Source organism: Peromyscus leucopus, chromosome 5 (genome assembly GCF_004664715.2).
Source record: "Peromyscus leucopus breed LL Stock chromosome 5, UCI_PerLeu_2.1, whole genome shotgun sequence".
NCBI lineage: Eukaryota > Metazoa > Chordata > Mammalia > Rodentia > Cricetidae > Peromyscus > Peromyscus leucopus.
Window position 1 is genome coordinate 106,339,077 of NC_051067.1, and position 14,710 is coordinate 106,353,786.

The 14,710-nt window shown below is 46.0% G+C and overlaps 1 protein-coding gene and 1 pseudogene across 1 annotated transcript; both read right to left on the reverse strand.

Moving 5' to 3' along the window:
• Positions 1–4,770: 4,770 nt before the first annotated feature.
• On the reverse strand, positions 4,771–5,851 carry LOC114688617 (annotated as a pseudogene).
• Positions 5,852–12,163: 6,312 nt separating this feature from the next.
• On the reverse strand, positions 12,164–13,462 carry LOC114688618 (pre-mRNA-splicing factor 38A-like). The gene has a single exon (XM_037206182.1). It carries the CDS (start codon positions 13,251–13,253, stop codon positions 12,306–12,308), a length of 948 nt encoding a protein of 315 aa, XP_037062077.1. The 5' UTR covers positions 13,254–13,462; the 3' UTR covers positions 12,164–12,305.
• Between the last annotated feature and the right edge of the window lie 1,248 nt (positions 13,463–14,710).

Below are 14,710 nucleotides of genomic sequence, written 5' to 3' on the forward strand. Positions count from 1 at the left end.
TCTCTCAGCTGCAGCAAGAGCCCACAGCACCATGCCTGCCTGCTGCCATGCTGCTCACCAGGATCGTGACCCAGGGACTCATCCTTTGAAAACTGTAAGGAAGCTCCCAATTAAATGATTTCTACCACAAGATGTCTTGGTCATGGTGTCTCTTCACAGCACTAGAACAATAAGTAAGAGAGCTGGGGGAGGGGTGGAACCCATGTGCTTTGTCATTCACTGCACCTTCATTCAGAGATCCTCTGCTGGTAATTTCCTAGGCCATAGCAGATATGTGAAATAAAGATGCTGAGGTGCCTTTCTATGGAAGGAAGTATGGAGTGAACAGGAGCAAGGGAAAGCAGAGAACAGAGGCTCAATTTTCATTGAAACATCTGCAATGAGACGCTCCTTCACACCCATTCAATACAGTCAGCCTTAGGAGCCATAATGCCAAGTGGTCGAAAAGATAGGAAGACACTGGCACCCTCACATTTGTCTGGAGGAGATGCAAAAGGACAGTCATGGAAGACAGTTTGGCATTTGCATTAAAAGTTAACACACCCATATGTTAAAAGATTCAGCAATTTTGTGCTGAGGTATTTAGCCCATTGAAAAGAACATAGTGCTCTCAAAAACCTGTGTTTGAGATGTTCACAAGGACTTGAGAGAGAGAGTAGTTAAATTAGATCACTCAGGTGGTCCTGAACTGGGTAGTGGGTAATATGTGTTGCCTGCATATAAGGAATGACACTGTAAAACAAGAGACAACAGTCTTGAATAGCTCCTACCTAATAGTAGGATGAGATAAAAATGATTCCTTTTCTGTGATAGGAGGACCAGGGCTCTGATGTTTTTAAATTCTGTGGAGTTTCCAAACTGTTCCATCAGAAAGTAGTCAAGTGGTTGTAGGGGGCAGAGACCAGAGACATAAAGGAACAAAAGCCGAATTTTCCAATGAAATAATTATTCTCATCCTTGAAGTGGCTTGTTGCTTATCTCTTACCCTTAAGCAAATTTACCAAGTTATGATGTTAAAAGAATATTTAACTGACAACAACAAATTTTCTAATGGTAAGGGCTACTCTGAGTATAAAAACTCCTTGGTGTAGTATCCTGTTCATCCTCAGAAATGCAGACCTCCACAGAAGTGTGTTTATAGCAGGAGCTCAGTGATGCCTTCAGGCTCCCCGGGAAGAAAGAGTCACATCTCATCTTTACTCATAGGAAGGGTTCTTCTCTCTACCAATCCAGAGAGCCTGGCTAAAAATCCTCATGTCTCTCCTGCCCCCTGGTGTTTGAAAAGAGCACTGCAGGAATCATCACTGATGATGGGTTATTGGTTTAAAACAGCATTTAAAGGACTGGGTACCTGTTTTCCTGGGTCAGGGAGCAGTTGCACACCCTTTAACCTCAGGCCTAGGTAGAAGGACTGTGTGATGTTTCAGGCCATGCGGGTTGTGAAGTGAACTTTAGGACAATCAGTAAAATATTGTGAGTGCAACCTTTCTCAAAATAGATTAATGAATAAATAAATAAATAAATAAATAATAACGAATGAATGAATAAATAAATAAATAAATAAACAAACACATAAACATAAAGCATGCTCTTCTGCCTGGATGCTTTTTACTGTGCTCACACGGGAATGGGTATAGCAGGAGGGAGCACAGGCTGGTGTGGAGGAGCTTGAGTTCTAATCCCACAGTAGGTTTTGAGCTGCAACATCCAGATATGCTGAACAGCATCTGTACAAGAACTAGGCAGGGAGGCACTGGCTCATTCTTCCAGTAAGAGAACAGAAGATTTTCAACATCCCCAGTGTGTGTGTGTGTGTGTGTGTGTGTGTGTGTGTGTGTGTGTGTGTGTGCACCCTGGAAATCTTGTAGTGTACACTGTGTGACCAGAATGAAACTGTTCCCACTTCCCCAAGCTGAAAAGTGACAGCCAGAGGAGCCGTCCCACCTCCTCACATCATTTTACAGACAATGGGGACCGTTAGGTACAATTTGTGTCCAAAGGGAACATTAATCTATGTGAGGCAGAGGGGTATGAATTGTGTCCCTTGAGAACCTCAGCAGTTCCCAGGAACAAGGCACTTTCCCATGCCTCTGAGTGAGGGTGGATGATGGACATGAGGAATATGCTAACTCTTCTCTGTCTCAGACTGGGATTGCCTTGGATGCTATTCACTCTTTAGACAGCTGTGGTGGTATTGTATTCTCCAAAATATTGGGCACCCTAATAAATTTAACTGGGGTCAGAGAACAGACAGCCACTAGATACAGAGGCCAGAAAATAGTAGCACTCGCCGCCGCCTTTAATCCTAGCACTCCAGAGGGAGAAATCCGTCTGGGATCTCTGTGAGTTCAAGGCCACATTGGAAACAGCCAGGCATGGTGACACACCCTTTTAATCCCAAGAAGTGAGTCTTTAATCCCAGGGAGTGATGGCAAAAACAGAAAGATATGTCAGGCTTGGAGACCAGAAACTAGGAGCATTTGGCTGGTTAAGCATTTGGCTGGCTAATCGTTCAGGCTTTCGAGAAGCACAGTTCAGCTGAGAGCCATTGGGATGAGGACACAGAGGTCGTGGTGGCACACGCCTTTAATCCCAGCCCTGGGGAGGCAGAGGCAGGCTATCTCTGTGAGTTCAAGGCCAGTCTGGTCATGTTATACCTTGACATGTTAGGACAGCTCTGGTGGCTTGAGCTGCAATGGTACAGTTTGGTTCTGGAGGGAAAGGTATCCTGACTGCTCAGGGAGTCAGGCTATATCTTGAGGTGCTAGAAGAGCTGTTTTTTCACTGGTTCTGGACTCCAGGGTCATGGTGGGTTTCTTTAGCTGGCCCCCTTTCCCTACATCTCGCCCCCACCCCATGTTTGTTTTTGCAGATTGGATTTCTTTATATAGCCATGGATGTCCTGGAACTCACTCTCCAGACCAGGCTGGCCTGGAATTCACAGAGATCCTCCTACCTCTGCCTCCCAACTGCTGGGATTAAAGGTTTTTACATCCACTGCCTGTCTAGGGTTGGAGTTTCTTTATTCCCCAAAGCCAGGAATGTTGCTTACATCCCCGCCCCTTTTGAGTGGTGCCTGTGCTTGTCTCTGGCCCACAAGAAGATTTGCTCAGAGCCACTTGGCAGCATGAATGTATTATCCTCATTAATATCCAGAGTTCTGTAGCAGCTACAGTCACACCCAGAGGAAGGAAATGTCCCTTTTGTTCTCTTTCCCCTAATCTGCAGGTTCTGTACTCTTCAGACCTCCTTACACTGGAGAGGCTTTTTTTTATGGGGTGTCACAAACATAGTCTGAGAGAGCTCAGAATGTGACTATTAAGGTCATCATAGGATCAACATGGACCCTTCCGAATAGGTGATGGCTATTTCAATTAAACACCGCAAATCAAGCACTTCTAAAGCCACATCCCCTTTTCAATCCACCCCTGTAATTGCCTTCCCTCTGGCTTTCCAGATTCCAATAATCTCTGGAGCATGGCCTAGCAATGTAGAACTTCCTCCTTAGTTTTTTTTTTTTTTTTTGATAAAAACTACTTTTAATATTGCTACAACAGTCTGTCAGGCAACAGCAAACAATAGAAATGTTTATTTTAGGACCAGATACTACTTCCTGAGAAGCTGGTTCCTATAAGGCAGCTGGTCTTTACAATTTTTCTTAGGATTAGAGTTACAAGAAGTCAATAATTTCTATGCGCTGAAAGGAGGAAAGGTACCAGCGCAGGCAAAAGTAACTGTTTTAGCTAAGTTTGTAATAGTCTCTAGTGTCAGAGCCTACGGATACAGTAAAGCTTTTACTTTGCTTTGATATCTTCAGACCCTTCGAGATCCTTGACTTACTGATCCTTCTACCTTTGTGAACGGCTCATTCCAGTATATACTAGGTGACCTGTCTTACTAGTCCCAAAGGTGGGCATTGCCTGTGGTGCTTCTGTTTGACCTTACATCGATTCACACTCCCTTGGGCCTCTAAACATCTTTGACAATTCTTAGTCCTGGCCTAGATCACTATGCTGAGCCCCACTAGTCCCTATTTCCATCCATGTAGAAATACCCTGGGATGTCTTCAGCTTGCTAAACTGGATGTGTCCCTTCATTAGCACAGCCCTCTCACTCCTATCCCCTCTAAAAGCAGTCTCTAATGTTACCTAGCAACTTAGGTCAAAACTACAAACCATATTCTGCTTCAGCATGTGTTGAAATTACTTACAGGTGTGAACCACCATACCTGGCTTGTATAAAGGATGTTATGTGCAATCGTGTTGAAATGTTTCATGAAACTGAATTAAAAAGAAATCCAGGGAAACCTTTACGTTTGAACGTATTTTGTTCTTACAAAACTGCTAACTGGTAACTTTGCATGTTTAATGTACTACTGCTGTGTGTAGTGAATGAGAAGTTAGGAATTACTATGCTTTCCTAGCTGGGTCGCAGCAGTATCAACCACAGAACTCCCAGGTTTTCATAGAGAAAGCAGAAACTAAAGAAAAATGACAACTGTGTCCGGTTTAATTCCAAATAAGAAAAGGATCACCACCTGGCTACATCTCTTCATTCTCAGGAATCTCCCCAACTCCCAGATCCTCTTGACGCTTTTTAAGGATGAATAACCATAGTTGGTTAGGTCAAAACCTGACCTTGATTGGGTCATAAACATCCTTCAAAGATGTTGAGTATAATTGAAAGAGATACAAACCTTAGCACCTCTGTAATATTAAAATAAAAACAAAACAGATACCAACCAAACGACTTTATTTTTTAAAAAACCCAAAATACGCATAGCTGCCTGAAGAGGAGATCTTGATGCTTTCCCTAAACATATTCTTCTCCTATCCACAGGAGGCCATCCACAGGAGGACCAAAGTCAAAAGGAATCCATTACTCATTTCCTCTCCGGCACTTCTTGTGGCTTTTCTTATTAGACCTTTCAGGAGACTTGGAGTGACTCCTGTGTCTGTGACTACGGTGGTGCCCTGGGATTTAGAGCGGGATCTGTGTCTTCTGTCTCGGGACCTGCTTCGATGGCGTCGTGGACTCTTGCTCCTATGCCTTTCTCGGCGCGGAGAAGGGCTTCTTCTTTTGGGGGATCTACTTCGCCTCCTGGGAGACCGACTCCGACTCCTCCTGGAGCGCAGTGCAGGAGAACGTCGTGGCTTGTCCAGGTCTCGGTAGCTTCTTCGGCGATGGTCAGGTGATGGGACTCTTTCCAGCTTCTCCTCTTCTTCTTCTTCTTCCTCCTCCTCTTCACTGGATTCCACATCATCCATGTCCTCTTCTAGAGCACTAACTCGGGGCTCCAGTTGTTCAGCTTCCTCCAGCACATAGCGTTTCTGTAGCCGGGGCAAAATGATATCACAGACTCTCTCACTGTGCAGAAGTTCATCAATGAACTCATCTACGTGCATCAGTTCAAACTCCCCATTCCGGTTCTGGCTCTTGATTTTTCGATAGTCGTTGTACAAAGGCTCCAGGTACTTGTAGCAATCAATTGCACTTCCCGTGAGCCTCATGTAAAGAGCCCCCAACATCCGGACGTACTTGAAATCTTCATTTTTTATGAACTCAACAATGATATCCTTCTCAGGCTGAATCTGAAGCATCTTCAAGGTTAAACACAGAAAAGGAGTTGGCTTTATGTTTCCACCGTAGACACCACCCACAAACCTTAACTCCATGGCTTTGTCGACTACAAGTTCAGCCGTAAGGCCAAAGCACTCTTCTTTCCAGTACTTTGATTCATAGATGCGCGTGCGAATGATCTTCTCCACCAGATACTGAGGGTTGGTGCCATGGATGCTGTGGGCATCCTTGACCGTACGGTTCGCCATCTTAGAACGCTTTCGATTCTATTTCCGTGGCTTCTTCAATAGGTCACCTCGGGTTTTAAAAAACAGACGTGCAGAGGCGGAGGAAACCCTTCTAAGACCTGCAGGCCACCAGCTTGGAACGGGAAATGGCGGCGCCCAAGCCTCTCCCTGGACTAAGCAAGACTGGTCTCAGAGATGGCGGAAGCACGTCAGGAGACCGCGGTGGGCGTGGCGAGGCGGTTGAGAACGCCAATCGGAACCAGGCTGTGGGCGGGGTCACGGCTGGCCGTGGGAAGAAAAGTTTTCTCTGACTTCTAGTCCAGCTCAGGCATTTGCTGGCGGTCCAGTCGGTCAGCGGTGTGGCTGGCGGGGCCGGGGGGTTCTAGTTTGGAGGGGCAAGCGCTGTGCAGCTGCTCCCCGAGTGCCTGGGCTGCAAGCGGTGGGAAGCGTGGGGAATCGGCCAGCCCTGGCAATCTTCGGCGTGGTGAGTGCGGCTCCCGGCCCCACCAGGCGCGGTCTTTCTCCACAGACTCATGGATTTCGTTCCACACACCTACACCCAGAGCCTGTTCAGTGGCGGGCACGCCCTCCTTAGTTCTTTTGTGTGTTTCCTAGCATGACACAGCCATGCCTTTCCCAGCCTCCTCTAATAATTCAAGCTTCCTACTGTTGCACTGTAGCCGCTCCAATGCATTCCTGTCCAGTCTCTTGTCCCAGCCATTAAGGGCAGCTGTTCTCCCTACCCTCGGTCGTTTCTCCATGTATCCTGGGCTTCCTGTTGCTGCTTCTCGATAGAAGACTTTTTCAGAGCTCAGCTGGTGTGCTGGTTAGAATGCCAATGACCCCTATAGACTCATATATTTGAGTGTTGGTTCCCAGGTGGTGGACTCTTTAGGAGACATGGTCTTATTGGAGAAGGTATTTCAATGGGGATGGGGTTTAAGGTTTCAAAAACCCACGCCAGGCCCAGTCTAACTCTCTGGCTCCTGCTGGTGTGGTGGATCAGGGCGCAATCTCTCAGCTGCAGCAAGAGCCCACAGCACCATGCCTGCCTGCTGCCATGCTGCTCACCAGGATCGTGACCCATGGACTCATCCTTTGAAAACTGTAAGGAAGCTCCCAATTAAATGATTTCTACCACAAGATGTCTTGGTCATGGTGTCTCTTCACAGCACTAGAACAATAAGTAAGACAGCTGGGGGAGGGTTGGGACCCATGTGCTTTGTCATTCACTGCACCTTCATTCAGAGACCCTCTGCTGGTAATTTCCAAGGCCATAGCAGATATGTGAAATAAAGATGCTGAGGTGCCTTTCTATGGAAGGAAGTATGGAGTGAACAGGAGCAAGTGGAAGCAGGGGACAGAGGCTCAATTTTCATTGAAACATCTGCAATGAGACGCTCCTTCACACCCATTCAATACAAGCAGCCTTAGGAGCCATAATGCCAAGTGGTCGAAAAGATAGGAACACACTGGCACCCTCACATTTGTCTGGAGGAGATGCAAAAAGACAGTCATGGAAGACAGTTTGGCATTTGCATTAAAAGTTAAACACGCATATGTTAAAAGATTCAGCGGTTCTTCGCTGATGTCTTTAGCCCATTGAAAAGAAAATACTGCTCTCAAAAAACTGTGTGTGAGATGTTCACAAGGACTTGAGAGAGAGTAGTTAAATTAGATCACTCAGGTGGTCCTGAACTGGGTAGTGGGTAAAATGTGTTGCCTGCATATAAGGAATGACACTGTAAAACAAGAGACAACAGGCTTGAATAGCTCCTACCTAATAGCGGGATGAGATACAAATGATTCCTTTTCTGTGATAAGGGGACCAGGGCTCTGATGTTTTTAAATTCTGTGGAGTTTCCAAACTGATCCATCAGAAAGTAGTCATGTGGTTGTAGGGAGCAGAGACCAGAGACATAAAGGATCAAAAGCTGAATTTTCCAATGAAATAATTATTCTCATCCTTGAAGGGGCTTGTTGCTTATCTCTTACCCTCATGGAGATTTACCAAGTTATGAGGTTAAAAGAATATTTAACTGACAACAACAAATTTTTCAATGGTAAGGGCTAATCAGAGTATAAAAACTCCTTGGTGAAGTGTCCTGTTCATCCTCAGAAATGCATACCTCCACAGAAGTGTGTTTAAAGCAGGATCTCAGTAATGCCTTCAGGCTCCCCTGGAAGTAAGAGTCACATTCATCTTGACTCATAGAAAGAAGGTCTCTTCTCTCTACCAAGCCAGAGAGCCTGGCTAAAAATCCTCATGTCTCTCCTGCCCCCTGGTGTTTGAAAAGGGCACTGCAGGAATCACCACTGATGATGGGTTATTGGTTTAAAACAGCAATGAAAGGACTGGGGACCTGTTTTCCTGGGTCAGGGAGTAGTTGCACACCCTTTCAATCTCAGGCCGAGGTAGAAGGACTGTGTGATGTTTCAGCCCATGCGGGTTGTGAAGTGAACTTTAGGACAATCAGTAAAATATTGTGAGTGCAACCTTTCTCAAATTAGATAAATAAATAAATAAATAAATAAATAAATAAATAAATAAATATTGAATGAATAAATGAATGAATAAACAAATAAACATAAAGCATGCTCTTCTGCCTGGATGCTTTTTACTGTGCTCACATGGGGATGGGTATAGAAGGAAGGAGCACAGGCTGGTGTGGAAGGAGCTTGAGTTCTAATCCCACAGTAGGTTTTGAGCTGCAACATCCAGACATGCTGAACAGCAACTGTACAAGAACTAGGCAGGGAGGCACTGGCTCATTCTTCCAGTAAGAGAACAGAAGATTTTCAACATCCCCAATGTGTGTGTGTGTGTGTGTGTGTGTGTGTGTGTGTGTGTGCACCCTGGAAATCTTGTAGTGTACACTGTGTGACCAGAATGAAACTGTTCCCACTTCCCCATGCTGAAAAATGACAGCCAGAGGAGCCATCCCACCTCCTCACATGATTTTACAGACAATGGGGACCATTAGGTACAATTTGTGGCCAAAGAGAACATTAACCTATGTGAGGCAGAGAGGTATGCATTGTGTCCTTTGAGAACCTCAGCAGTTCCCAGGAACAAGGCACTTTCCCATGCCTTTGAGTGAGGGTGGATAATGGACATGAGGAATATGCTAACCCTTCTCTGTCTAAGACTGGGATTGCCTTGGATGCTATTCACTCTTTAGACAGCTGTGGTGGTATTGTATTCTCCAAAATATTGAGCACCCTAATAAATTTAACTGGGGTCAGAGAACAGACAGCCACTAGATACAGAGGCCAGGAAATAGTAGCACTCGCCCCCTTTAATCCTAGCATTCCAGAGGGAGAAATCCGTCTGGGATCTCTGTGAGTTCAAGGCCACATTGGAAACAGCCAGGCATGGTGACACACCCTTTTAATCCCAAGAAGTGAGTCTTTAATCCCAGGGAGTGATGGCAAAAACAGAAAGATATGTCAGGCTTGGAGACCAGAAACTAGGAGCATTTGGCTGGTTAAGCATTTGGCTGGCTAAGCGTTCAGGCTTTCGAGAAGCACAGTTCAGCTGAGAGCCATTGGGATGAGGACACAGAGGTGGTGGTGGCACACGCCTTTAATCCCAGCCCTGGGGAGGCAGAGGCAGGCTATCTCTGTGAGTTCAAGGCAAGTCTGGTCATGTTATACCTTGACATGTTAGGACAGCTCTGGTGGCTTGAGCTGCAATGGTACAGTTTGGTTCTGGAGGGAAAGGTATCCTGACTGCTTAGGAGTCGGGCTATATCTTGAGGTGCTAGAAGAGCTCTTTCTTTCACTGGTTCTGGACTCCAGGGTCATGGTGGGTTTCTTTAGCTGGCCCCCTTTCCCTAAATCTCGACCCCCCCCATGTTTGTTTTTGCAGACTGGATTTCTTTATATAGCCATGGATGTCCTGGAACTCACTCTCGAGACCAGGCTGGCCTGGAATTCACAGAGATCCTCCTACCTCTGCCTCCCAACTGCTGGGATTAAAGGTGTATACATGCACTGCCTGTCTAGGGTTGGAGTTTCTTTATTCCCCAAAGCCAGGAATGTTGCTTACATCCCCGCCCCTTTTGAGTCGTGCCTGTGCTTGTCTCTGGCCCACAAGAAGATATGCTCAGAGCCACTTGGAGGCATGAATGTATTATCTTCATTATTATCCAGAGTTCTGTAGTAGCTACAGTCAAACCCAGAGGAAGGAAATGTCCCTTTTGTTCTCTTTCCTCTAATCTGCAGGTTCTGTACTCTTCAGACCTCTTTACACTGGAGTGGCTTTTTTTTTATGGGTGTCACAAACATATTCTGAGAGAGCTAAAAATGTGACCATTAAGGTGACCATAGGATCTACGTGGAATCTTCCCGATAGGTGCTGCCTATTTCATTTAAACACCGCAACTCAAGCACTTCTTAAGCCACATCTCCTATTCAATCTCTGGACCATGCCTAGCACTGTAGAACTTCCTCCTTAGTTGTTTTTTTTTTTTGATAAAAATTGCTTTTAATATTGCTACAACAGTCCCCCAGGCAACAGCAAACAATAGAAATGTTTATTCTAGGACCACATACTACTTCCTGAGAAGCTGGTTCCTATATGGCAGCTGGTCTTTACAATTCTTCTTAGGATTAGAATTACAAGAAGTCAATCATTTCTACCCTCTGAAAGTTGGAAAGGTAAGTGCAGGCAAAAGGAACTGTTTTAGCTAAGTTTGTAATACTCTCTAGTGTCAGAGCCTACGGACATAGTAAAGCTTTTACTTTGCTTTGATATCTTCAGACCCTTCGGTGTGGTGGTATTGTGTTCCCCAAAATATTGTGTACCTTAATAAACTTATCTGGGGTCAGAGAGACAGAACAAGCCAGAGCTATCTCACCTCGCCGGATCCTCAGCTGGTCTTGTCTCCTCAGACTGGAGGTCTCTGAGTCCTCATCCGGAATGGGTCTCAGCTGAACTGCTGCTCGAAAGCCTGAAGCTTAACCAGCCACATGCTTAACCAGCCAAATGCTTCTAGTTTCTGGTCCTCACGCCTTATATATCTTTCTGCTTTCTACCACCACTCTCTGGGATTAAAGGCTGGCCTTCTGGGATTAAAGGTGTGTGTCACCATGCTTGGCTTTTTCCAATGTGGCCTTGAACTCCCAGAGATCCAGAGGGATTTCTATCTCTGGAACGCTAGGATTAAAGGTGTGTGCTATCACTGCCCAACTAGTGGCTTTTCTGTTCTCTGACCCCAGATAAATTTATTAGAGTACACAATATTTTGGGGAACACAATACCACCACATTTTCTCTCTTTTTGTCTAAAATTAAAAAAGCTTATATCTAATACAAGAAAAACTATCTTCAATAAGTATATATATGCAATATACAGTCAAGATTACATTAACAATGTCCCCCAGATAAGTTTATTAAGGTACACAATATTTTGGGGAACACAATACCACCACACTTCGGTATCCTTGACTTACTGATTCTTCTGCCTTTGTGAACGGCTCATTCCAGTATTTACTAGGTGACCTGTATTACTAGTCCCAAAGGTAGGCATTGCCTGTGGTGCTTCTGTTTGACCTTACATCGATTCACACTCCCTTGGGCCTCTAAACATCTTTGACAGTTCTTAGCCCTGGCCTAGATCACTATGCTGAGCCCCACTAGTCCCTATTTCCATCCATGTAGAAATACCCTGGGATGTCTTCAGCTTGCTGAGCTGGATGTGTCCCTTCATTAGCACAGCCCTCTCACTCCCATGCCCTCTAAAAGCAGTCTCTAATGTTACCTAGCGACTTAGGTCAAAACTACAAACCATATTCTGCTTCAGCCTGTGTTGAGATTACTTACAGGTGTGAACCACCTTACCTGGCTTGTAGAAAGCATGTTAAGTGCAATCATGTTGAATTGTTTCATGAAACTGAATTAAAATGAAATCCAGGTAAGCCTTTACGTTTGAACGTATTTTGTTCTTACAAAACTGCTAACTGGTAACTTTGCATGTTTAATGTACTACTGCTGTGTGTAGCGAATGAGAAGTTAGGAATTACTATGCTTTCCTAGCTGGGTCGCAGCAGTATCAACCACAGAACTCCCAGGTTTTCATAGAGAAACAGAAACTAAAGAAAAATTAGAACTGTGGCCGGTTTAATTGCAAAGAATAAAAGGATCTCCACGGTGGCTACCTACATCTCTTCATTCTCATGAATCTCCCCAACTCCCATATCCTCTTGACCCTTTTTAAGGTTGAATAACCATAGTTGGTTAGGTCAAAACCTGACCTTGATTGGGTCATAAACATCCTTCAAAGATGTTGATTAAAATTGAAAGAGATACACACCTTAGCACCTCTGTAATATTAACATAAAAACAAAACAGAAACCAACCAAACGAATTTATTTTTTAAAAAACCCAAAATACGCATAGCTGCCTGAAGAGGAGATCTTGATGCTTTCACTAAACATATTCTTCTCCTATCCACAGGAGGCCATCCACAGGAGGACAAAAGTCAAAAGGAATCCATTACTCATTTCCTCTCAGGCTTTTCTTGTGGCTTTTCTTATTAGACCTTTCAGGAGACTTGGAGTGACTCCTGTGTCTGTGACTACGGTGGTGTCCTGGTGATTTAGAGCGTGATCTGTGTCTTCTGTCTCGGGACCTGCTTCGATGGCGTCGTGGACTCTTGCTCCTATGCCTTTCTCGGCGCGGAGAAAGGCTTCTTCTTTTGGGGGATCTACTTCGCCTCCTGGGAGACCGACTCCGACTCCTCCTGGAGCGCAGTGCAGGAGAACGTCGTGGCTTGTCCAGGTCTCGGTAGCTTCTTCGGCGATGGTCAGGTGATGGGACTCTTTCCAGCTTCTCCTCTTCTTCTTCTTCCTCCTCCTCTTCACTGGATTCCACATCATCCATGTCCTCTTCTAGAGCACTAACTCGGGGCTCCAGTTGTTCAGCTTCCTCCAGCACATAGCGTTTCTGTAGCCGGGGCAAAATGATATCACAGACTCTCTCACTGTGCAGAAGTTCATCAATGAACTCATCTACGTGCATCAGTTCAAACTCCCCATTCCGGTTCTGGCTCTTGATTTTTCGATAGTCGTTGTACAAAGGCTCCAGGTACTTGTAGCAATCAATTGCAGTTCCTGTGAGCCTCATGTAAAGAGCCCCCAACATCCGGACGTACTTGAAATCTTCATTTTTTATGAACTCAACAATGATATCCTTCTCAGGCTGAATCTGAAGCATCTTCAAGGTTAAACACAGAAAAGGAGTTGGCTTTATGTTTCCACCGTAGACACCACCCACAAACCTTAACTCCATGGCTTTGTCGACTACAAGTTCAGCCGTAAGGCCAAAGCACTCTTCTTTCCAGTACTTTGATTCATAGATGCGCGTGCGAATGATCTTCTCCACCAGATACTGAGGGTTGGTGCCATGGATGCTGTGGGCATCCTTGACCGTACGGTTCGCCATCTTAGAACGCTTTCGATTCTATTTCCGTGGCCTTCTTCAATAGGTCACCTCCGGGTTTTAAAAAACAGACGTGCAGAGGCGGAGGAAACCCTTCTAAGACCTGCAGGCCACCAGCTTGGAACGGGAAATGGCGGCGCCCAAGCCTCTCCCTGGACTAAGCAAGACTGGTCTCAGAGATGGCGGAAGCACGTCAGGAGACCGCGGTGGGCGTGGCGAGGCGGTTGAGAACGCCAATCGGAACCAGGCTGTGGGCGGGGTCACGGCTGGCCGTGGGAAGAAAAGTTTTCTCTGACTTCTAGTCCAGCTCAGGCATTTGCTGGCGGTCCAGTCGGTCCGCGGTGTGGCTGGCAGGCCCCGGAGGGTTCTAGTTTGGAGGGGCAAGCGCTGTGCAGCTGCTCCCCGAGTGCCTGGGCTGCAAGCGGTGGGAAGCGTGGGGAATCGGCCAGCCCTGGCAATCTTCGGCGTGGTGAGTGCGGCTCCCGGCCCCACCAGGCGCGGTCTTTCTCCACAGACTCATGGATTTCGTTCCACACACCTACACCCAGAGCCTGTTCAGTGGCGGGCACGCCCTCCTTAGTTCTTTTGTGTGTTTCCTAGCATGACACAGCCATGCCTTTCCCAGCCTCCTCTAATAATTCAAACTTCCTACTGTTACACTGTAGCCGCTCCAATGCATTCCTGTCCAGTCTCTTGTCCCAGCCATTAAGGGCAGCTGTTCTCCCTACCCTCAGTCGTTTCTCCATGTATCCTGGGCTTCCTGTTGCTGCTTCTTGATAGAAGACTTTTTCAGAGCTCAGCTGGTGTGCTGGTTAGAATGCCAATGACCCCTATAGACTCATATATTTGAGTGTTGGTTCCCAGGTGGTGGACTCTTTAGGAGGCATGGTCTTATTGGAGAAGGTATTTCAATGGGGATGGGGTTTAAGGTTTCAAAAACCCACGCCAGGCCCAGTCTAACTCTCTGGCTCCTGCTGGTGTGGTGGATCAGGGCGCAATCTCTCAGCTGCAGCAAGAGCCCACAGCACCATGCCTGCCTGCTGCCATGCTGCTCACCAGGATCGTGACCCATGGACTCATCCTTTGAAAACTGTAAGGAAGCTCCCAATTAAATGATTTCTACCACAAGATGTCTTGGTCATGGTGTCTCTTCACAGCACTAGAACAATAAGTAAGACAGCTGGGGGAGGGTTGGAACCCATGTGCTTTGTCATTCACTGCACCTTCATTCAGAGACCCTCTGCTGGTAATTTCCAAGGCCATAGCAGATATGTGAAATAAAGATGCTGAGGTGCCTTTCTATGGAAGGAAGTATGGAGTGAACAGGAGCAAGTGGAAGCAGGGGACAGAGGCTCAATTTTCATTGAAACATCTGCAATGAGACGCTCCTTCACATCCATTCAATACAATCAGCCTTAGGAGCCATAAGCCAAGTGGTCGAAAAGATAGGAACACACTGG